The sequence below is a fragment of the Chiloscyllium plagiosum genome, chromosome 10 (assembly GCF_004010195.1).
Source record: "Chiloscyllium plagiosum isolate BGI_BamShark_2017 chromosome 10, ASM401019v2, whole genome shotgun sequence".
NCBI lineage: Eukaryota > Metazoa > Chordata > Chondrichthyes > Orectolobiformes > Hemiscylliidae > Chiloscyllium > Chiloscyllium plagiosum.
The window spans coordinates 66,226,558-66,249,569 of record NC_057719.1 but is presented as its reverse complement, the minus strand read 5'-3'; the positions used below and the strand labels follow the sequence as shown (position 1 = coordinate 66,249,569).

The 23,012-nt window shown below is 39.7% G+C and overlaps 1 protein-coding gene across 10 annotated transcripts in view; it reads left to right on the top strand.

The window, feature by feature from the left end:
• Positions 1 to 23,012, top strand: part of ryr3 (ryanodine receptor 3) — a 347,517-nt gene that overhangs the window by 72,045 nt on the left and 252,460 nt on the right. For all 10 annotated transcript variants that reach the window (XM_043697981.1, XM_043697979.1, XM_043697973.1 and 7 more), the window contains exons 7-15: positions 73 to 172; positions 467 to 563; positions 4,406 to 4,480; positions 6,032 to 6,188; positions 8,307 to 8,471; positions 12,348 to 12,469; positions 14,451 to 14,625; positions 18,462 to 18,597; positions 20,109 to 20,204. In XM_043697981.1, coding sequence (XP_043553916.1) covers positions 73 to 172; positions 467 to 563; positions 4,406 to 4,480; positions 6,032 to 6,188; positions 8,307 to 8,471; positions 12,348 to 12,469; positions 14,451 to 14,625; positions 18,462 to 18,597; positions 20,109 to 20,204 — 1,123 coding nt within the window. The remainder of the gene's footprint in view (positions 1 to 72; positions 173 to 466; positions 564 to 4,405; positions 4,481 to 6,031; positions 6,189 to 8,306; positions 8,472 to 12,347; positions 12,470 to 14,450; positions 14,626 to 18,461; positions 18,598 to 20,108; positions 20,205 to 23,012) is intronic.

Below are 23,012 nucleotides of genomic sequence, written 5' to 3'. Positions count from 1 at the left end.
TACATTGCTGAATTTTTTTGTAATATTGTTTTTGAAACTCCTGAGTTGATTATAGCTGTGTTCTATTGGCAGCACCTTTCTATTTCCAATGGCAATATACAAGCAGATGCATCCTTCATCCAGACACTATGGAATGTACACCCCATAAGTTCAGGCAGTGGTGTTGCAGAAGGTAGGATCTTTGTTTATTTCACATTTGTGACATGAAGTCTGATTGTGTTGCTCATATATTATTTAAATAATTTATGTTCTCTCTATTTATGTAACTTTGTGATTTTTGCAGTAATTTTATAAATCATGTATTTCACATTGAGAATACATGCTGGTTTCATACTTTCAAATTAGTTATATGATAGACATCCTATTGTCAAGAACTTACTAATTTGCAAGAATAAACTCAGTTTGATCCACTCAAGACAGAAATTTGTTGCTTCTGCTAACATGTGTCCATCTTGTTTTCCTGAAGGATTTCTAACTGGTGGACATGTTTTGCGTCTTTTTCACGGCCATGATGAGTGCCTGACCATCCCCTTTACAGACCAGAAAGATGAAGGGGAGTATGTGTAAGTTACATTGAAATTTCTGCGTTATGATGTTAAACGCATTTGCATTGGTACCATTTCTGTTCATTTTACAGAAATTTAGTTTTTGTGATCTGATGAGTCAGTGTGAGACAGCAGGTTGTGGTTCACGTCCTACTCTGGGGCTTGATCATAGAAATATAGGTTGACACTAGTGCATTGAGGGACTGCTGACCTGATCGACGTTCAGTCTTTAGCTGGGACATTAAAAGTAGGCTTTGGCTACCCTCTCAGATGAAAGTGAAAGATAACCTGACAGGATTTTGGACATGCGAACAGAGTTAGCTCCAATGTCATGGCCAGTATGTATCTCTTGGACAACACACAAACACACACACACACACAAAAAAAAGGTGTGATGGTTTAAACACCATCACATTGCTTTATTACCACATTCTTTGTGTATGTGTGGCGTGCAAATGAGCAGTGTTTCCTTTTCTGCACTGAGACGCTGACAATAATTAAGAAATACTACATTGAATCTTAAGTGGTTTGGTGCATCCTGAGGTTGTGGAAGATGCTATTTAAATAGGATGTTGAAAAAATAAATGGTGCAAGAAAGAACTTAGATTTATGGAGCAGCTTTCACAACTGCAGGGCATCTAATAGTGCTTTACAGCCAAAGAAGTACTTTTGATGTGTGGTCGTGGCTGTGGGAAATGTGGCCATCAACTTGCACATAACAAGGTCCCCCAAACAGCAATACGATAGAGCAGAGAACCTATCTTTTTATAATGCTGATTGAGGCATAAATGTTGGCCTGGTCACTGAGGAGAGCTGTTCTGGCCTCCTTAAAAAGAATGTCATGGGTCATCTTTATGTCTACATGAGAAGAGAGTCTCCTCGGTGCTATGTTTGATTGACAGCCTAGGTTTTATTTTCAATCATCAGGAGTCAGGCTAGAATAACAATATATGCCCTGTGGGCAAGAGTGCTACTGTCATTGTGCATAACTGATCTTTTCAATAATTGCTTCATTAATTTATAGGTAATATGCTCTAGACTGTTACATGCTTTTGCAGCTGAAACTATGCATTATCTTGCTACGGCTGTGCTCTAAGCAGAAAGCAAAACCATTGCAATATAAGAATGCAATTCAGACTTTGTTTAAAATTTACTGGTGGTAATTTGATAGTGCAATTATAATATAGGAGAATACAGTATAATTAACATGTATAGCAATCATGTTTAGGTCTTCATTGGAAATTCTTTATCTATAATTTAAAATAGCAGTAACGGCTTTTGACAGATGGCTCACAAAACAGCAATTATTAGAGATTAGAGTCTGTTAAATATAGCCACATAGTATTTTTATGAAAACCAAGGCACCATGACTTTGGAATGTTTTAGGGTTCTGTTATGATTTGACTGAAAATAAAATCTTCTCACTTCCTTATCACTACGTTTAGTTAACTTTAGTTTAATCTTCAAAACTTTGTAATATCAAAATAAATCTCCGACGGACTCCAGTGCGTCTATTAACATTTATCTTAACAATGTTGGACACAGTTTTCTTTTGACAAAATTATACCACTCAACAATTATGTTTGATGCTGCATAACAGGATCTTCCCTGCCTCCTCCACCAAACACAAATATCCAGGAACTGACTGAAGCAAAAGTCAAAACCAACAAGTTGACAGTTGGGAAGGGGATAATTTGAAGATTCCCTAGTAGTGTAAAACAGGTGATATGAGATAATGTGCCCATTAGGTGCATAGGATTAGATTGAATGTTCCCTGTGCAGATCACAATCACGGGGTTGGAGAATTGGTGGGAAATTCATGTTGTTTCCAATGGGAAGTTCCAAGTTAATTGTCTGTCATTTATTGAATTGGTCAGTGTTGGGTCATCCCTGGGGTTTATGATCATGTCTGCAAGAACTGGCAACTAACTAGAGGCTAGCAGCTCTCCATTGCCAGTTACCACCGTGAGCCGTTCCCACTGCCAGTAATACAGTGATGCCTTTGAATTGGGTAGGTTAGCAGGTTATAGTGAGGGAGTCACTGTGAAGGGGCGTCAGAAAGAAGAGCAGGGTGATGGCTGTCAGTGCCCCCTCACCATTGATGGATCCTCACTTGGACACTAAATTCCTTTTTGAGAAAGAGATCCCTCTGAAAGGCTGCTGGCAAGCTGGGTGGTTTTTCGGGAAACTCGAGAACTGGAGAGAATCCTCTTAGCCACAATTAAATCCCAAGTATGGATATTTTCTAATCAACGTGGGCAGAGATGTTATTGCACAACCCAGGAACAGGTGGGACTTGGACTTGAACTTGATCTATTAGCTCAGAGGCAGGGACACTACCACTGCACCGTAAATCCCTGGAATAATAAATGACCCTGAAGTAGCTCAATAACAAGCCTAATTATCCAAGTTCACCACATCAGTTCATTCACCCCACTGACTTAATGGAATCGGACTTCCCATTGGCAGGATTGGATATGTGACCTCTCCTGCAATTATGTTAAATCCCAGCGTTAGGTTGTTTGTCCCTACCACTGAAGCAATAAGTCACATGTCAGTGGAGCTTCTATCATCTGGTGGTTGGGATGTTTAGGAAAGCTGCCCATAGCTCCTTGGATTCAAATATTTGCTTTTATGTAGTTTGGAAAGTGGTTGCCTGGAATTGAAAATATTTCTGTGTAGAGAATCATAAGCATAAATGTAGCCCCTACCCCTTTTGATTTCAATACATAAATAAATGTGTGGCAAAAAAGACAATATATTTAATTACATAATAATGTAAATGTACATCATTAATATAAATTAGGGAAATTCAATTCAAATTTCTGAATATACACAAAGTCCAGTTTCCAGAATAAGTTGTTGAAGTGCCATTTTACTTTACTTTTTTGAGATATATTGATAGTGTATTATTTTATAAATGCCATAATTTAAATGGTTTGTTTGTTTAAAGGTAATGCATGTTATAGCAACACTTTACAGTTCATGAACTGGCAGTGCATTAGAATGAAAGATGTGAAGTGTAATGTTTCCATGAATTCCATTGTTTTTTGCTTGATTTATTTAAAATTTAATATGCCATTGTTTGCTACAATGTAGCGCACCACGAAAACCAGCTCACAGCTTCCACTAGGTGGGAATGATTTGAAATTCCAACAGATTTTATTGCAAGAGTCAGCTGATTGCTTACCAATCTGTAGCTGAATGAGGCCACAGTGCTGGTAGTCTCTGCTCACTGTGGTTGGTGCAGGGACATGGGTTCTGGAGATCTCACAGGAAGGACTAGAGGGAAATGTGGGTATGGCAGGTGCAGTCCAGAGCAATGGAGACTGAACATTCCCACTGGGAGCCAGGATTCCAGATTGAATGACCTCTTCTGCGTCTGATCCTCTTCCTTTAGGTTTTCATCAAATCGGAAAACAACAGAAATTGTCCTTGTTCAGGCTGGAAACAAATGAAATTAAAAAAAAATTTAAAAAAACTTATGGCCCAATTATAATGTTTAAACTGGTAAATTTTAACTATTTTACCATTCAATTTTCATTGGAAAAATTCTTCCCAGTGTGTGCCCTGTCGTGATTCAGCTCTGATTATTATGCATCATTCAGGGAAATCTAACATAAGTTCATATTATCCCATTGAATTGAGTTAGTCATTCATTGAAAGGACTTTCAAGAAGTGATTATCATTGATTAATATAGCTAGCTAGGCTGAAATACAAAAGCTACTATTCAATCTTGATAAGTATTGGCTTGGGACCTTGACAGATATTAATTACCTAATTAGCTTTTATAATAACAAGAAAATGTCTGAATCATTTGGATGTTTAAATACTATGGTCATTTGTAATCTGTTTGCAGAACAGTTAACTATGAAAGTGGAGAAGCAGGGACCTATGCTAGATCATTATGGCGTATGGAACCTCTTCGGATAAGGTAAAACAGAAGACTTCAAGCTTTTTGAGGACTGTTAAAATAAATTGTGTTTAGCATTGAGATGTCAGTTTTGAAAGATGTCTTGAAATGCTGCCAGGGAATCTCATTATGTAGCTTTTTAAATGGCTTTACACAGCAGTTCCAGGAATTCATTCTGTTGATAGTGGGTCAGATGTTAATATGAATATTGTGAGAGAGTTTTTGGCATATACTGTCGGTGTTTTGAGGTTCTATGAGCACAATGGAATGGTGAGACCAATACAAGGAACACATTGCTATTCAGAATTGAAGGGGTCAGATTTTGCATTCTCAAATAAGACAAAAGGGAGGAAATGGCCTCTGTCTCAATTTTCACTGACAATACTTTTCAGAGTGTGGAGGTAGGAAGCTGCTTACCCTTCCACAAAGGCCTAAAGGCAGACCTTGAAGAAGTTTCAGTGAGGTGGGTGAGTCTTAGAAACTCATTGCAACCCTGTCAAGTGGGAAAAGTTGGTATTGGCCACAGGGATCAGATAACATCCCAAACCAACTTAACACACAAATTTGAGGATTTTTAGAGACTTAAGCATGGTAATGGCAACAAGCTAAGGGGAAGGGAGGTCTTGACAAGACCTCTCATGAGGAATGACTCAATGTAAAGGCCAAATTTTAGGGATGCATAGAATTTGATGGGTTCTCTCTGAAATGGGTGATATCTGCATTTTGAAGTAACAACAGCCTAGGTTCAAATCTGTTGATGATTCTTATAATGGATCATCAAAATTCCTTAAAAGAAGCAGTTACTGAGGTGGGCCTGTTGGGGGCCCTGTTCGAGGCAGACATTTTTACCTTAAGTCTGTTGAATCAGTCAGGCACCAACTGAGGCCTTAAGCCAGGAAACCCACCCTTGTTCCCTGGCAGCCCGGAGTGGGAGGCAGAAGCATAACTCAGGCCCAGTCTTGTTGCCTGATTCCTCTTTCCGATGGAAAAACTGAAGAAGTGATTTCTGAATTCACCCTTATGGACTGAGGTCCAATATGAAGATCATGCCCTATGATTCTGGAAAATCCCACCAGAGGAAATAGATTCTCTGTGTCACTCTGCTGAATTCCTTTACAGATCTCAGTATGATCATTTTCTGAGTTCAAAGACCTAAAAGCCAAGATTACACAGTCTGGTCTTGTAAATTAACTCTCTTGGTAACTAATTTCATGGCTAATTTATCCTTCTTGAAGGTCAGTGCCCAGAGCTTGATGGAGTATCCCTGATGGGGTCATTCTAAAGTCCTGTACAACCAAAAGTATCACTTTATCACTTTTGTCTGCCAGCTCCTTTGAAATATTGGTCATCATTCCATTGGCATTTCTGCCAGTGCTCTCAGTCTCTGCTTAATTCCTGTATATATACTCCCAGACAGCTCCTGGTACTTCATCATTTAGAAAATAGCAAGAACTGAAGCATTATTTTGTTGCAGAAGACTTTTCATTTCTTCAAAGTATGTCATTTTTTCTGTGGTTTTGGTTAACCATAGTAAATGGCAACAACATTTCTGCACTTTCTTCCCTTGTTTAGTTGGAGCGGCAGTCATATTAAGTGGGGCCAGTCTTTCCGCCTACGACATCTGACATCGGGTCTGTATCTGGGGTTAGTTGAAGATCAAGGTCTGGTGCTGCTGGATCAAACCAAATCAGACATCAAAGCAACATCGTTCTGCTTAAGAACATCCAAGGTATTGTAATAATTAATGTGTTCTAGCAGAGCAAGTATACAATATGGAGTAATCAGGCATGAAATACACTTAGCAAATACGTTAATTATTTCGTTCTCAACTTTTTATTTTCATTACCATTCCTGATTTTCACTTTAAAAGCGTTTTGCAGAAATGAGTATTGAAATGATTTGGAAACTGAGGCACTCCTGCAGAAATCTAATCTGGTGGTATTGTCATTCCTGGGCCTCAATAAAAGTGGTCTGCTTACATCCCGTCTGGAGTGTGCAGGAAATAGGCAAGAGACAGCTGCCAACTTTGCAGAAGTTGTGAGGCCTTTGGCTGCCCATGCAGGAAAGAGCGGGAAGAATCACAAAAAGGGGAGGAAGGTCTGGGCTATGGAAGTCTGAACTCTGGATGTTGAGCATGGAGAGGCCATGATATGATAGGGACATAGAATATAAGAAATAGGAGCAGGAGTAAGCCATATGACCCAATGCCCAGAAGGCAAAGCCAGCAATATTTGGAAATAAGTGGACTCTCATACTGGTCCTTTCATTTTGAAGTACATAAGATGAGTCAGCTAGTGTGCCTCATTTACCAGTTTTACCTTTTTTTATTTCCCTCGAGCTGGCTGTGCTCCCCTATTCAGTAAGTTCAAAAGTGGCCTTAACTCCAATTTTCTGTCTGCTGGAACCCCTCACTCCCTTGTAAATCAAAAATTAATCAGCCTGGAATACGTTCAGTCACCCAGTCTGCACTGTTCACGAGGGAAGAGAATGCTACAGACTGCTGGCCTTCTGAGAGAAGGAAATCCTTCTCATCACCTGAAATGGAAGAGCCAATATTCTTAAAGTGTATCCCACCTTCGGTATTATCCCACCAGCAGATATGTTATCTACGCACCCACCTTGTTAAGCCCCCATAAATCTTATATTCTTGGATATGATCACTTCTCATTCTTCGAAACTCCAATGAGTATAAGCCAAACCTGCTCACGCCTTCTTCTTAAGACAACCCCTCATCCTAAGAACCAGCTGGTAAACCTTCTCTTAAGTGTTTTCAACACAACAGCATATGAACAAGGAATGTGAGTTGGCCCCTCAGCCCTTCTGGCCTGCTCTGCCATTCGACAAGATCATGACTGATCTGATTTTAACCTCAACTCAACATTCCTGCATATCCCTGATATTCTTTCATCCATTGATACATGCTGCCTTTCAGTAAAATGCTCAAAACTATACTTGATACTCTGGTATCATATCGTCAAACATGCTTCTTAACATCTTGATTGTCTTCAGAAGGAAATGCAAAGAGGTTTCCAGCTCAGGCTAGATTTGTGACTTCAAGATGCCATTGGGCCCTCACCCGTATACATCAATAAGGACCAGTGGTGAATTGTTCAGCTGTCTGTTCAGTTGCCTTGGTAAAACATGCAAATTAATGAAGCCAGCTAACTTTCTGGCAGTAATGTCATTACAGCAATTTTACATGTCCATCCATACACTTTCTGTTGGGTGAATAGTGCTACAATCACTCTAATATTCCTAATGCCCAATAAACAGAGATATTTGACCAGAAGTTCTGAAAATACAGCAGAAGGAACCATTTCTACTTCCTATGTAATTCTCAGGTCTGGTTCGAACAAGCAGTTATGAGCAGAACTAGGAAAGCAAGGTGAATACCTGTATGGAATCCCTGCAGTGTGGAAATAGGCCCTTCAGCCCAACAAGTCTATACCGACCCTCTGAAGAGTATCCCACCCTGACCTATTCCCCTAACCTATTACTTTACATTTGCCCTGACTAATGCACCTAACCTACACATCACTGAATGCTATTTAACGAAGTCAATTCACCTAACCTGCACATCTTTGGACTGTGGAAGGAAACCGAAGCAAACCCACACTGACGTGAGGAGAATGTGAAAACACCACACAGACAGTTGCCCAAGGGTAGAATCGAATTCGGGTCCCTGGTGCTGTGCTGACCACTGAGCCACTGTGCTCTGAGTTGCTTACCTTTGTGACACAGTGGATATAATGGCAATAAATAAAATGTATTACCATGTTATTGATAAAACGTAATGTAATGGCACTAAATGTTTCTTCGTTGATTTTTGTTTTTGGAAATCTCAAAGGACAAACTCGATTCACAACCAAAGCGAGATACGGAAGGAATGGGTGTTCCTGAAGTCAAGTATGGTGATTCGATTTGCATCTTTCAGCATGTTGCAAGTGGCCTCTGGCTGACTTATCGGGCTCCAGATGCCAAATCAGCACGGTTAGGACCTTTGAAACGGAAGGTGGGTATTTAAGTTAAAACAATAAATAAGGTTAGCATAGTGCAAAGTACCAGTTGTTGATTCAAGGATGTTTGCTTTCTTTTCCATGGTGCGAGAGACAAGCAGCCACTGGGCTTTCAGGACAGAGCAGTGAATCTATCATTGTTGCCTATATAGTGCTGAACTTTCTAGTGATTGAAGTCTAAACTAATTTTTCAAGAACTCTGCTTTAACATTTAAAACTCTGTACTATAAAGCAACTTCTTGTGCGGTACATTTGGAATTCTGAATCGAATTGTGCTGTATGCTGAGCCCAGGGTAAATAGACCGTAGGAATAGTCATGTTCTTGGTTGTTAGAAAGTCTGCATTTGACAATTATTTATAATCATGATGAGGAGAAACTGTTTCCACTCCTGTAATAGAGAATGAGAAGGTACTGATTTAAAGTATTTAGTAAAAGAACCATAAGCATTATGAGGTAAAACATTTTCAACCAGGAAGCGGTAATGTTCTGGAAGGCACTTCCTGAGAGTATGATGACAGAAAGCTCAATTGGAGCATTCAAAAGGGAATTTCATCTGTAAAGGAAGAATGTGCAGGGTTAGGAGACAAAGTGGGAGAATGGCACCAGATGCATTACTCAGAGTCAGTGCGGAAACAGTGGGCCGAATGGCCTCTTTCTGCTCCATAATAATTCTGTGATTCTGCAAAAGCAGACCAGTTGCCTATTAAGAAGAACAGAAATTGGCACCTTTTCTTCAGCTGTGTACCAGATGTTATTTTTAGTGCTTTTTTTTCTATCTGCTTACTTTTCAAAACTTTAGTGCCAATAATTTTAGCTGAAAGATTTTTAGCTGCCGTTATCAAAGTATGGAAAATGTGGCTTGCTGTTTTTTGTGTTTTTATCAAGGAGGGAAGAATGTTGAAAGAAGGAGCTGAAGTCAGGTCAGATTGAATCAGAGATAGATTGCTTGAAGCTCCCAAAGCCATGACTGCAGCCAGCGGCACACCTTTTTTGGAATGGTGTTCAATTTTTAAGCATGAATTTGTGTTTACATAGCAGCCCAACATGTCTCAGTGCACACTGCATTCAGCCAATTACATTTGAAGTCTTGCATTGACTAGTCTGCATTGATGAATGTGTTGACCCATTGCAAAGTGCAAACGAATGAGTATTGGGTAATGCCTTTGGTTGGGAGTTGAACATTAAGCCAGACACACAATATACTTCCCAGAATTGTTTGAATGTTGACTCTAGGCCTATGGTTTATAGACATACCCAAAAATGTAACCTTCTCAGAATACTGCTGCCAATTAACAGTCTAGTTTATGAGATAAAGTCCTGGAGCATATCAGTAACAGAGATGTATTCTGTCTTAGACGTCAGTTGGACTTCAGATTTCAATAGAGATTTGCACTGGTTGTCAATTTATCATAAGTTTGAACTTTTTATACACATCATTCAGTCCAAGTACTCAACAGAACCTATCAACAACATTAGTAATATACATTTCATAAACCTATCTGGGAAGAGACTAATTCTTTTTTTATCAGGGTAAACAATCTCGCCATTTGCCATGGGTACATAATAGAAGGAAGAGAGGGTTGCAGCTTGCTTCACCAAGGTCCATACCATCATTGATAAGACATAAATGGCCAAAGATGAAAGATATAGGAACAGAAGGGCTGATGAAGAGCTTTTGCCCGAAATGTCGATTCTCCTGGTTGTCGGATGCTGCCTGGCCTGCTGTGCTTTTCCAGCACCACACTCTTGACTCTAATCCATACCTTTGAGCCAGGAGATCTGGGTTCAAGTCCCACTTATTAGGGTGGCACAGTGGTTAGCACTGCTGCCTCACAGCGCCAGAGACCCGGGTTCAATTCCTGCCTCAGGCAACTGTCTGTGTGAGTTTGCACATTCTCCCTGTGTCTGCGTGGGTTTCCTCCCACGGTCCAAAAATGTGCAGATTAGGTGAATTGGCCATGCTAAATTGCCCTTAGTGTTAGGTGAAGGGGTTAATGTAGGGGAATGGGTCTGGATGGGTTGCTCTTCGGAGGGTCGGTGTGGACTTGTTGGGCTGAAGGGCCTGTTTCCACACTGTAAGTAATCTAATCTAATCTGCAGTCCTCACTTTTGCCATAGGAACAGAAGTAGGCCATTCAGCCCACCAAACCTTCTCAGTCATTCAAGGAAATCATGGCTGATCTGACCATCCTTGCCTCCATTTTCCTGCATTTTTCCCATGACACTTGATTCCCTTCTGAATAAAAATCTGTCTGTTCTGGCCTTGAACATATTTAATGACCCAGCCTCAACTGCCTTCAGTAGTAAAGATTCCACAGATTACAGCCGTCCGAGAAAATAAATTCCTTCTCATCTCTGTCTTGGGAATGTGACCCCGTTATGCTGAAATTATGCTCTCTGGTCTTAAATTCTCCCACACGGGGAAACATCTCTGCATCTATCCTGTCAATTCCCCGAAGGAATCTTGTATGTTTCAACAAGGTCACATCTCATTCTTCAAACTCTAGCGAGTACAAGCCCCAATCCACTCACCTTTTCGCATAAGACAGTCCTTCCATACCTGATATCAGCCTAGTGAAACTTCCTTGGACTACCTCCAATGACAATATAGCTTTCTTTAGATAATTGGCCCACAATTGGGGCGGCACGGTGGCACAGTGGTTAGCACTGCTGCCTCACAGCGCCAGAGACCCGGGTTCAATTCTCGCCTCAGGCGACTAACTGTGTGGAGTTTGCACGTTCTCCCTGTGTCTGCGTGGGTTTCCTCCGGGTGCTCCGGTTTCCTCCCACAGTCCAAAGATGTGCAGGTAAGGTCAATTGGCCATGCTAAATTGCCCGTAGTGTTAGGTAAGGGGTAAATGTAGGGGTATGGGTGGGTTACGCTTCGGTGGGTCGGTGTGGACTTGTTGGGCCGAAGGGCCTGTTTCCACACTGTAATGTAATCTTACCTAAAACTGTTCACAGTATTGCAGCTGTGGTCTGACCATTGCCTTGTATAGTTATAGCAAAATCTCACTACATTTACGTTTTGTTTCCTTTGAAACAATGGCTGATAGTCCATTTGGTTTCTCTAATATCAACTGAACTTGGATGCTAGCTTGTGATTCATGCACATGGAGTCCCAAATCCCTCTGTATTGTAACTTTCTGCAGTCGTTCTGTTCAGCACCTTTATTCTTTCTGCCAAAGTGCATAATATCATAATTTCCCACATTATATTCTATCTGTCAAGTTTTTGCCCAATCCTTTAACCTGTCTGTATCCTTCTGCGGACTTTTAGTGTTATTCTCGCTTCTTGCCTTTCCATCTAGTTTTATGATAGGACACTCTATGTATTCGCATGATCTTTGTGAGAAACAAAGGATTTCACTCTATTAACACAAAGGTTGTCCATCACATAAAAAACTTGGGAACATATGGCAAAGAAGGAAGTGTTAAGGATGATTGTTAGGAGGTAACCTTTGGGATAATGTGAGATCTACGCAAGAACAGAGAAATGTAATGCATCTTCGAATGTATCCCTGTCACAGTCACCATTGAAAAGAGTGGAAATGAAAATTGGTTTGTTTGTGCTGTGGAAGGGTTGATTGAAATATCAATTTCATATTGTCTCCCTCTGGTTTCGCAAGTAAGAATGGGCTGACTGAGGTCCCAGAGAGCTGTCGACACCAATAGAATTATTCCCATGCATGGATCAGCATGTTGAGGGGAAAAAAATGTTCCTTACCTGAAAAAGACCATAATATCTCCAAAAACAAAATGAAAGCAAATTCATGTTTAAAGTGATTTTAGTTTTGAATGTTTTTATATTTGTGAATGTGAAAAACTGTTGGAAAAATATCTGTACTGAGAGCACAGTTTCATACTTCCAGGCCATATTACATCAAGAAGGACACATGGACGATGGTATCATTTTGCAACGTTGTCAAAGTGAAGAATCTCGGGCAGCTCGAATTATACGCCAAACAACCAACTTATTTAATCAGTTTATCAGGTATTTAACTGACTGAAGATGATTCTTGAGTATTTGTATTGATGATATTGTTGAAAGGCAGAAATGCATCATTGAGAATAGAGCATGGTTCAAGATATGTTTTCATTTTATCATGAGGGAACTGTTCCCAAATAATACTGCTAGATACAAATTCAATTTTTGATCCAGTGCAGTTGATGAGTTTTAACTGTAAAAAAAGTAAGGAAAAATGTAACGTCAGTTTCAAAGCTTTCAGCTCTGGCAATTGCCTGAGGTTTTGTAAAATAATGTAAAGTTTGATGGTGAGCTACTGGTTTGCCACAAGCTGATAGTATCCCCATCCTCCACTCGCAAGCTGGGCCACACAGCTTTGCCACTCAGCCAAATTTTCGCCAAACCCTCCAGCCTCTCTTGTTTGCTCAGTCAGATGCCACTTAACAAACAACCCAGGTCTTTTTCAATACATAATTTCAGTTGCATCACACTGTAAACTTTTGTTAGAAATTCTGTGTCTTATAATCTTAGACTCCACAACCACCTGATGAAGGAGCAGCGCTCCGAAAGCTAGTGCTTCCAAATAAACCCGTTGGACTATAACCTGGTGTTGTGTGATTTCTAACTTAGTACACCCTAGTCCATCACCAGCTTCTCCAAACCTTGGTAGAAACTTACTGTAAACACTGTATCTGTTACTTAAATCATTGTTCCCTGCTCCTATTATTACTGTGTGTCAGAAGAAGATTCTAACTATAATCTTAAGTGAATGCTAGATATACATGTTTGGCAATAAGGACAGATTTTTCCTCCCCTTGGCTTTTTCTTGAAAGCAGATTTGGACCTCACTGCAAGTTGTTTTACTACAGAAGCAATATTACATTTTTCTATCAATGTTGCTGAATTAACAAATCATTATTGATTTGCTTTGTTAATGAATTTGTCTCTATTTTTCTTCACTGCTGTTTAGTGGCATAATTCTTAGATAAGGGGTTGGCTTAAATGCATTTACTCACGATGGCTTTCCAACACTTCCCTTGACCTCTTGATGTTCTCTGTGCTCTAATCAATGTTCTAGTGTCAGTCAGGTTGAGTGAGTGTTTATTCCACCGATCTTTCTCTACAACACCTCCCATTTTTTTCATCTGTACACCAGGTCCCAGAATGAACCCTGCAGTGTGTGCAGCCAGATATTAGCTCATTTCCCCAAGTCGAAGAAATGCTCCTAGAATCGGGTGTAGAACAGCCTCTGCCACCAAACTCACTCCAATAAATGTGTTCCATGCCTTGAAATGGAAGATATCTGGCAGCCTCCTTTTGGGCTGCGTTTTCCATGTTTTCATCATTTCTAAATCTAATTTTCAAAGAAGATGCCTGGCTTGTGACAATCTTATGTCGATGCATGTCATGCACTCAGTATGTCTCACTGAATCCTGTTTAGTTATCATCTCAATAATTCCTGTTTCAAAACACATTGGGTTTATACACCTCCAAATCTCTGAACTTACCCTATGCTCCTTTTCAAATTTCCTTCAATGATGGAACTTTTGCCGCAATCTTTTTCTTCTGACTCTGGCATTCTGTGATCCCCTTTCCTTTCAATCTCAGTGGCACAGCCTTCACCTACCTCTATGCAACTTTCCAAATTACCCTTTTTCAACAATTCTGCCAATCATATTCTTACTCAACCTTTTAAAAGCAATTTAAAAACTGTAAATTCCACCCAAATTTCCCCTTACAGCTGTCCTATTTTTGTTCTTCTCTTGCAAAATATTTTATGGTGTTTAACCATGTTAAAAATGCTACCTAAATGTTATTGAGAAAAGCAAGTTGTTTAAAAACCAAAAGAATTACAGATGCTGGAAGGGTTACCGGACCCGAAACATTAACTCCCCAAGGATGCTGCCAGGCCTCCTGAGCTTTTCTAGCAATTTCTGTTTTTTATTCTGATGATTATCTGTATAATGCTTAAGTTTCTTTAGAAATACTCATAGACACATTTCCACAGGGGTCTTGATTGTCTTGGTAAAAGTTCAGCAGTCAAACTGCCCATTCAAGAAGTTAAGGAAGCTTTGATGGACCTGATCACTTACTTCCATCCTCCAGAGGAAGATTTGAAGCATGAAGATAAGCAATACAAGCTACGCTCTCTTAGGAATAGGCAGAACTTATTTAAAGAAGAGGTAAGAAGTGTTACCACAGTGTATTTGTTATTGAGTAGACTTTTCTCTCTCTACATTTTTAGACATCGTGTTTATCAATCTAAAATATTTATTTTCGCAAATATTGGCTTTTTAAATGTCATAAGAGCATGAGAATTAGTTGCAGGAGTAGACCATTCAGCCCCTCAAGCTTGTTCTGCCATTCAATAAAATCATGACTAATCTGATTGTGACTTCCCTGTCTGCCTCCCCATTACTGTTCACTCCCTTTCTGATCAAAATACTGTCTGGCATCACCTGGAAAAAGGCTACTAGACTAGATGGGATTGAGGTTCATAAGGAGGAGGTGCTAGCAATTCTGGGAAGTGTAAAAATAGATAAGTCCATAGGCTGGATGGGATTTATCCTAGGATTCTTTGGGAAGCCAGGGGGGAGATTGCCGAGCCTTTGGCTTTGATCTTTATGTCATCATTGTCTACAGGAATAGTGCCAGAAGACTGGAGGGTAGCACATGTTGTTCCCTTGTTCAAGAAGGGGAGTAGAGACAACCCTGGGAATTATAGACCTGTAAGCCTTATTTTGGTTGTGGGTAAAGTGTTAGAAAGGGTTGTAAGAGATAGGATTTATAATCATCTTGAAAGGAATAATTTGATTAGGGATAGTCAACACAGTTTTGTGAAGGATAGGTCGTGCTTCACAAACCTTATTGAGTTCTTTGAGAAGGTGAACAGACAGGTGGATGAAGGTAAAGTGGTTGATGTGATGTATATGGATTTCAGTAAGGCATTTGATAAGGTTCCCCATGGTAGGCTATTGCACAAAATACAGAGGCATGGGACTGAGGGTGACTTAGAGGTTTGGGTCAGAAATTGGCTAGTTGAAAGAAGACAGAGGGTGTGGTTAATGGGAAGTATTCATGCTGGAGTTCAGTTACTAGTGGTATACTGCAAGGATCTATTTTGGATCCACTGTTGTTTGTCATTTGTATAAATGATCTGAATGAGGGCATAAAAGGATGGGTTAGTAAATTTGCGGATGACACTAAGGTCGGTAGAGTTGTGGATAGAGATGAAGGATGTTGTAGGTTACAGATGGACATAGGTAAGCAGGAGAGCTGGGCTGAGATGTGGCAAATGGAGTTTAGTATGAAAAAGTATGAGGTGATTCACTTTGCAAGGAGCAACAGGAATGCGGAGTACTGAGCTAATGGTAAGATTCTTGGTAGTGTAGAAGAGCAGAGAGATCTTGGTGTCCAGGTACATAGATCCTTGAAAGTTGCTACCTGGTTGTTGGGGTTGTTAAGAAGGCATATGGTGTGTTAGCTTTTATTGGTAGAGGGATTGCGTTTCGGAACTATGATCATGTTGCAGTTGTAATAAGTTCTGGTACACACTTGGAGTATTGCATACAGTTCTGGTCACTGCATTATAGGAAGCATGTGGAAGCTTTGGAAAGGTTTCTAAGGAGATTTAATAGGATGTTGCCTGGTATGGAGAGAAGGTCTTATGAGGAAAGGCTGAGAGATTTGAGGCTGTTTTCGTTAGAGAGAAGAAGGTTAAGAGGTGACTTAATTGAGATAATCAGAGGGTTAGATATTTTAGACAATGAGAACCTTTTTCCTCAAATGGTGATGACTAGCACAAGAGGACATAACTTTAAATTGAACGGTGATAGATATAGGATAAATGTCAGAGATAATTTCTTTACTCAGAGAGTGTTAGGGGCGTGGAACACACTGCTTGCAGCAGTAGTAGACTCACCAACTTTAAGGGCATTTAAATGGTCATTGGATAGGCATATAGATGAGAATGGAACAATGTAGGTTAGATGGGCTTCAGATTGATTCTACAGGTCAGCATAACATCAAGGGCTGAAGGGCTGTAATGCGCTGTAATGTTCAATGTTAACCTTGAATATATTCAATGACCCAGCCTCCACTGCTGTCCGGGGAAAAGAATTCTCAACTTTTCTTGCAGAGAGCAAAATATTCTCCTCCTCTTGTCCATTTAAGTTTACCTTGCAAATTAGTTTGGTGCTCTTTGACACCTTGAGTTTGAACATTACAATGGAAATTTTCATTCTGGTGCTAATTTGACTCCATTGGTTGAAGCTTTCAGTGCTGTTTTCTTTGAAGGTGTCACTTTGAAGAGTTTGACACTTTGTCAGAAAGTCACTTTGACACATGCCAACACAAATTATTTAAGTTGTTTAAATTGAAATGTGCTATAATCAACAAAGGTCATTCTTTCCTTAAGTCACTTTTACTTTTTCTCCCCTTTCACACATATTGATCTCCCAGTACAATGGATTATTATTGCTGCTGCCTGAGCATTTGCTAGGAGATATGCAAAACTTCCCCAAAGTGTCTTTCCTCCAATATCCCCTCACTATCTCTGTTAAGATCCTTAGTGTACTCACTTATCACTTTCCTTGATGACTTGTCTGAGTGGGAGATCATCATGGATGTGATGCACTCTGAATCATACAACACATTTATACTGTTGCGAATTGAACCATCATGCTTTCCTGTTAAGAAGGGAAAATCTGAAAATCATACCACTGACTTGACACAAAAACATTTCGACACTTTTGGAATGAGAAAAATCTTTTCAGTTACATTTCCTCCTTTCAAGGGATCATATTTTATCGTGAATTAAACTTGCTGATGGGTTGAAATCTCTCTGCGTTAGTTATAAGGCTCTTAACGCAAATTTAGCTTCTGTACCATATCTCCCCACACATAGCGCTAATAGCTCTTAGCAGGACAATCTCGCAGCACAAACAACTCTCAATGTGGTTTTAATTGACAATCTCATTCAGAGTGCAGAAAATGAAGGGTGGTGTGTGAAGGTTAATGCAGTGGATTGACATTTAAATGGACATTGCCAGGAAGACTAGAAGTGTTTTCTTCTGCAACTTGCCGTGCAGAGTCTGACACAAGAATGTTTGATAGTAATGTTTATTAACAAGTTTTATTGGTAAAAGATGCAAGTTCCTTTCAAACTCAGGCATAAGACAACAGCACAAAGGGCGAAGATATGGTTTCTTACATTTGACTTGCAGGAAATAAGAGATCAAGAATGTTTCTTATGTTAAATCCTTGTTTTAAAATATAAATTTGCATAACAGTTGGATTTTATTTTTGATTGCAATTTGATGTAGTTTTTGATCAACCGGATTCACAGAAATCATAAACAATAGAGCATAGTCAACAGGGCAAACCCTTTTTCTGGAGCAACCCCCTGTTGGAATGCAATTCATGTGGGATCTTTGTTCTCTAAGTCATACACAGTCTCTGAAATATCTGGCAAGGTTTCTAACTTAGAACCTTGAGCAGAAGATATGTAATCCTCTATCCATTTCAGGATCAGATTGCTACAGTTGTTGTATCCTTAACACATTTGGAAACATAATCCCACTCCAAATAACCAAAAGTATATTCCGAAATATCGAGGTTACCAATAACTGGAGAACTTCACTGATAAATTACTCACTTGTCAATCATCTGTGTACAATGATCCTTTAATTGCTTTAGCCTTTTAGTGATACATCTATGCTATGTGAGCATTGCTGGCAAGGCCCATCCCTAATAGTCCTATGGAAAATAATAGTGAGCAGCTTTTTTTTAAACCATTGCAATCTATCTGGTATAGGCACACCATAGTGCCAACTTTAAATGTGAATTACTTTTCTTGTCCATAACATAATTACATAAGACAAAATAGTCAGGGTAGTTGTGGTTGAATGTTGTTCCAACAATGGAAAAGCAGTGTAGAAAGGAAGGATACTGCACACTTACACTGCACACTCATTTGTCTTATTTCTTGGACTTATCTTCAATCTCTCAATGTTGTCAGGCAATGCTGAGATTGGTCCTGAATTGCATTGACCGGATGAATGTCTACCACAGTGCGGCACATTTTGCAGAATTTGCTGGTGAAGAAGCTGGAGCAGCGTGGAAAGATATTTTGAATTTGCTTTATGAGCTGCTAGGTAAAGTCCTACAATTGCTCTTTAAAATACAGGCAGCAGAAGAATGAAGAATTCTTAAGTGCTGACAAATGTATCTTTGAATTGCACAGTTTTAATTGTTCTCAGAATTAAAAAGAACATGCAGTGAACAGTATTCTTGGCTAATTTGCAAGTCCCTGCAGAATTATTAGCTTTTGATTGTTGTGCATTATTTTGCTGGAATGGGGAATTTGGCAAAACGTAACATAGGATAGAATGTCAAGGTGGATTTAATTTTTTGTTGTCTTATCTTGATCAGAAAAATCAAATCACCGAATTAACAGGCATGAGGTGCTTAACTCAATTGAGCTTGATGGCGAGAGTGTGGAGCAGAACAACAACAACAGTGCAAGTTCAATTCCATAATAGTTATGGAAGCGTGCCCTTTCACATTGTCCCATGATTAATGTGAAGTCTTACTCCTCAATCTATATCCACATCCAATTGATTCTCTCTCTAATGGACACAGCTGCCAATGGTCCTTTGTGGACCACAGCAAATAATCTATCTAAACTTTTAAGAGAAATTAAAGTATCAAGAGACTAACAAAATAAAAATGGGAAGCAATTACTTGAAAACAAAATGGTATAATGATTGGAATCTTAAATTAATTAACTCAAGGAGTCAATTTATATTGGTGAATAGATTTTTCTTTCACATATTTATATCAAATATCCAAGTATAGTTAAAACCAAAGAGTGCAATACATTATGAGAAGAAATTAATAAACTTTCAGAATTCTAACATACTTGATGAATTTTGAAAATGACAAGTGTGAGGCGATGTATTTTCGCAGGAATAATGAGGGCATATGCCTCTGGGGGAAAAAGAAGAGGTCAATTTAAGCAGGGGATCTCAGGCTGCAGATTCACAAAATAATTAGAAGACTAAAAGAAAGGAATTATTTTAAAAACAAACAAAGGTCAGAGTTTAATTTCTCGAGGATTCAAATGAAAAGCCCAGAAATTCTGTTAAACCTGCATAGAACCTTGGTCAGGCCATACTTAAATGCAGTACAGTTGTGGCCTTCATATTATAACTCTGATGTAGAAGCATTGTAGATGGTACAGGAAGATCTCTAAACTGAGCATCTATTAGGAATGACAGAGCAGGATAAGGTTGTTTTCTTCAGAAACAATAGGTCATAAATGAGATAGACACCCATATATCCAGAAGATAATTTTTCTTCACCCAGAGTTGTATGAGTGTGGACCTCTCTATCACAAAACTGAAGTTGCAGTGAATAGCATTGTTTATCTACCTCCCCTTAAATATATCAATCAATGGAGAAAGCAATAAAGGGAAGTTGCTGGTAGGCTTAATGAAGTAGGCTGAGGCTCAATGAGGCATAAATACGAGAAAACCTTTTGGGGTAAATAGCCTGTTACTGTGCTACATGTTATGTATGGTTTTGTGCATTTTGTTATTACATTTTGAGACAAACTATGCTTCACATGAGTTCACATCTGTTATATGCTGCCTGTTTTCTCTAGCTGCACTAATACGTGGAAACCGTAGCAACTGTGCCAAGTTTTCGAAAAACTTAGACTGGTTGGTCAATAAATTAGACAGATTGGAATCTTCTTCAGGTAATGGAGTGTTTTATTTGTGCATGAAAAAGGGATGCTCTTATATTCTAATAGTGAACGTTCTGGGGACATTGGGTTCAAATCCCATCTGGGCAGATGATGGAATATGAATTCAATAAAAAAATCTGTAATTAAGAGTCTAATAATGACCATGAATCCATTGTTGATTGTAGGAAAAATCAATCTGGTTCACTTTAGGGAAGGAAACTGCTATCTTTGCCTGGCCTGGCCTACATATGACTCCAGACCCACAGCAATGTGATTGGCTCTTAACTCTTGGCAATTAGGAATGGGCAATAACTGCTGACCTAGCCAGAGCCACCCACATCCCATGAGTAAATTTTTTTTAAAATTAAAACCGGTATTTAATAAGAAAATGAGTGTCTAATAACATTTGTGCTGAAATACTAACTCAGACAAAATGGTCAGCCCTTCATTTTACTACTATCCATGTGCATATCCAAGAGTCACTTAAACATCCCTAATGTATCTGGCTCTACTATCACTGCTGGCAGTGTATTCCATGCACCCACTGCTTTCTGTGTAAAGAATCTACCTCTGACATCTCCCCTAAACCTTCCTCCAATTACCTTAAAATTATTCCTTCTCATGATAGCCATTTCCGCTCAGGGAAGAAAATACTGTCTGACTATCCACTCTATCTATTCCTCTCATCATCTTGTACATCTCTATGAAGTCACTGCTCATCCTTCTTTGCTCTAATGAGAAAAGCCCGAGCTACCTCAACCTTTCTTCATGAGACGTACTTCATTACCACTCCAGTCCATGCAGCATCCTGTTAAATCTCGATTGCACCCTCTCTAAAGCTTCCACATCTTTCCTATAATGAGGCGACCAGAACTGAACACAATATTCCAAGTGTGGTATAACTAGGGCTATATAGAGGTACAGCATAATCTCATGGTTCTTAAACTCAATCCTCCTACTAATGAAGGCCAACAACCTTATGCCTTCCTAACAACTCTATTCACTTGGGTGGCAACTTGGAGAGATCTGTGGATGTGGATCCCAAGATCCCTCTGTTCCTCTACACTACCAGGAATCCTGGTTTTAACCTGTAATCTGCATTCAAATTCCACTTTCCAAAATAAATCACTTCACACTTTTCCAGGCTGAACTCCAGCTGCCACTTCTCAGTCCAGCTCTGCATCCTGTCAATGTCCTGTTACAACCTACAACAGCTCTCCATACTATCCACAACTCTGCCAATCTTTTGTGTCATTGGTAAACTTACTAAACCACCTTTCTGCTTCCTCATCTAAGTCATTTATAAAAATCGCAAAGAGCAGAAGTCCCAGAACAGATCCCTGCAGAACACCACTGGTCACTGAGCCTCAGAATGAATACTTTGCATATCCTATCACCATATGTCTTCTAAGGCCAGCCAATTCTGTATCCATACAGCCAGACTTCCCTTTATCCCATGCCTCCTTACCTTCTGAATGAGCCTACCATGGGAAACCTTATCAAATGCCTTGTTAAAATCCATGTACGTCACATCCACTGCTCTACCTTCATCAATGTGTTTTGTCACATCCTCAAATAATTCAATAAGGCTTGTGAGGCATGACCTGCCCCTCATAAAGCCATGCTGACTATCTCTAATCAAGCTATGCTTTCCCAAATAATAATAAATCCTGTCTCTCAGAATCCTCTCCAGTAATTTGCCCACCACTGATGTAAGACTGACAGGTCTGTAATTCCCAGGGTTATCCCTATGCCCTTTCTTGAACAAGGGAATAACATTTGCCACCCTCCAATCATCTGGCAGTACTCGAGTGGGCAGTAAGGATGCAAAGATCATTGCCAAAGACATAACAATCTCTTCCTTTGCTTCCTATAGAGCCTTGGGTTTATCCTGTCTGGCCCAGGAGACTTATCTATTAAGTGGCATTCTGACCCACTTCACCTGTTCTTGAGATCTCATGCCTTAATAATTGTCTTGCTCTGAACATTCCCCCTTACACCCCTAGTCCCCTGATTTGTTATTGGTTTCTGACCCCACTGATCAGTGCCAGAATTCTACTGTGGTAGGAGTGACAGCAAGTCAGGAGATGGGGAATTACACGGGAGGTATCTTGAGCAATTTTCTGTAACAGAAACTGATGAAAGCTCAGGTATTATTTGAGTTCATTTGCAGTACCAACACTCATGTGTAGGCTGGCAATACAACAAGTGTTTCTCCTGAGCTGTTGATTTTGGGAAACTCCAGACAAAATTATGAGTTTTGGGCACATTACATCAGAGCAAGTGTGCGTTCTTTTCAAGCTTTTTAAAATATTTGTTCTGATTCAACTTGATAGAGGACTGATTACTTCCTGCCAAGAGGCATATGCAATCTGAAGACTCTTAAGCTTTAGTGTGCAAAGGCACACTAAGAGTTCTGAGGGAGGTGGCTGAGGAGATAGCGGAGGCGTTGGTTGAAATCTTTCAAAAGTCACTGGAGTCGGGGAAAGTCCCAGATGATTGGAAGGTCGCTGTTGTAACTCCCTTGTTCAAGAAAGGATCAAGGCAAAAGATGGAAAATTATAGGCCAATTAGCCTAACCTCGGTTGTTGGTAAAATTCTAGAATCCACGGTTAAGGATGAGGTTTCTAAATTCTTGGAAGAGCAGGGTCGGATTAGAACAAGTCAACATGGATTTAGTAAGGGGAGGTCATGCCTGACAAACCTGTTGGAGTTCTTTGAAGAGGTGTCAAGTAGGTTAGACCGGGGAAACCCAGTGGATGTGGTCTACCTAGACTTCCAAAAGGCCTTTGATAAGGTGCCACAAGGGAGGCTGCTGAG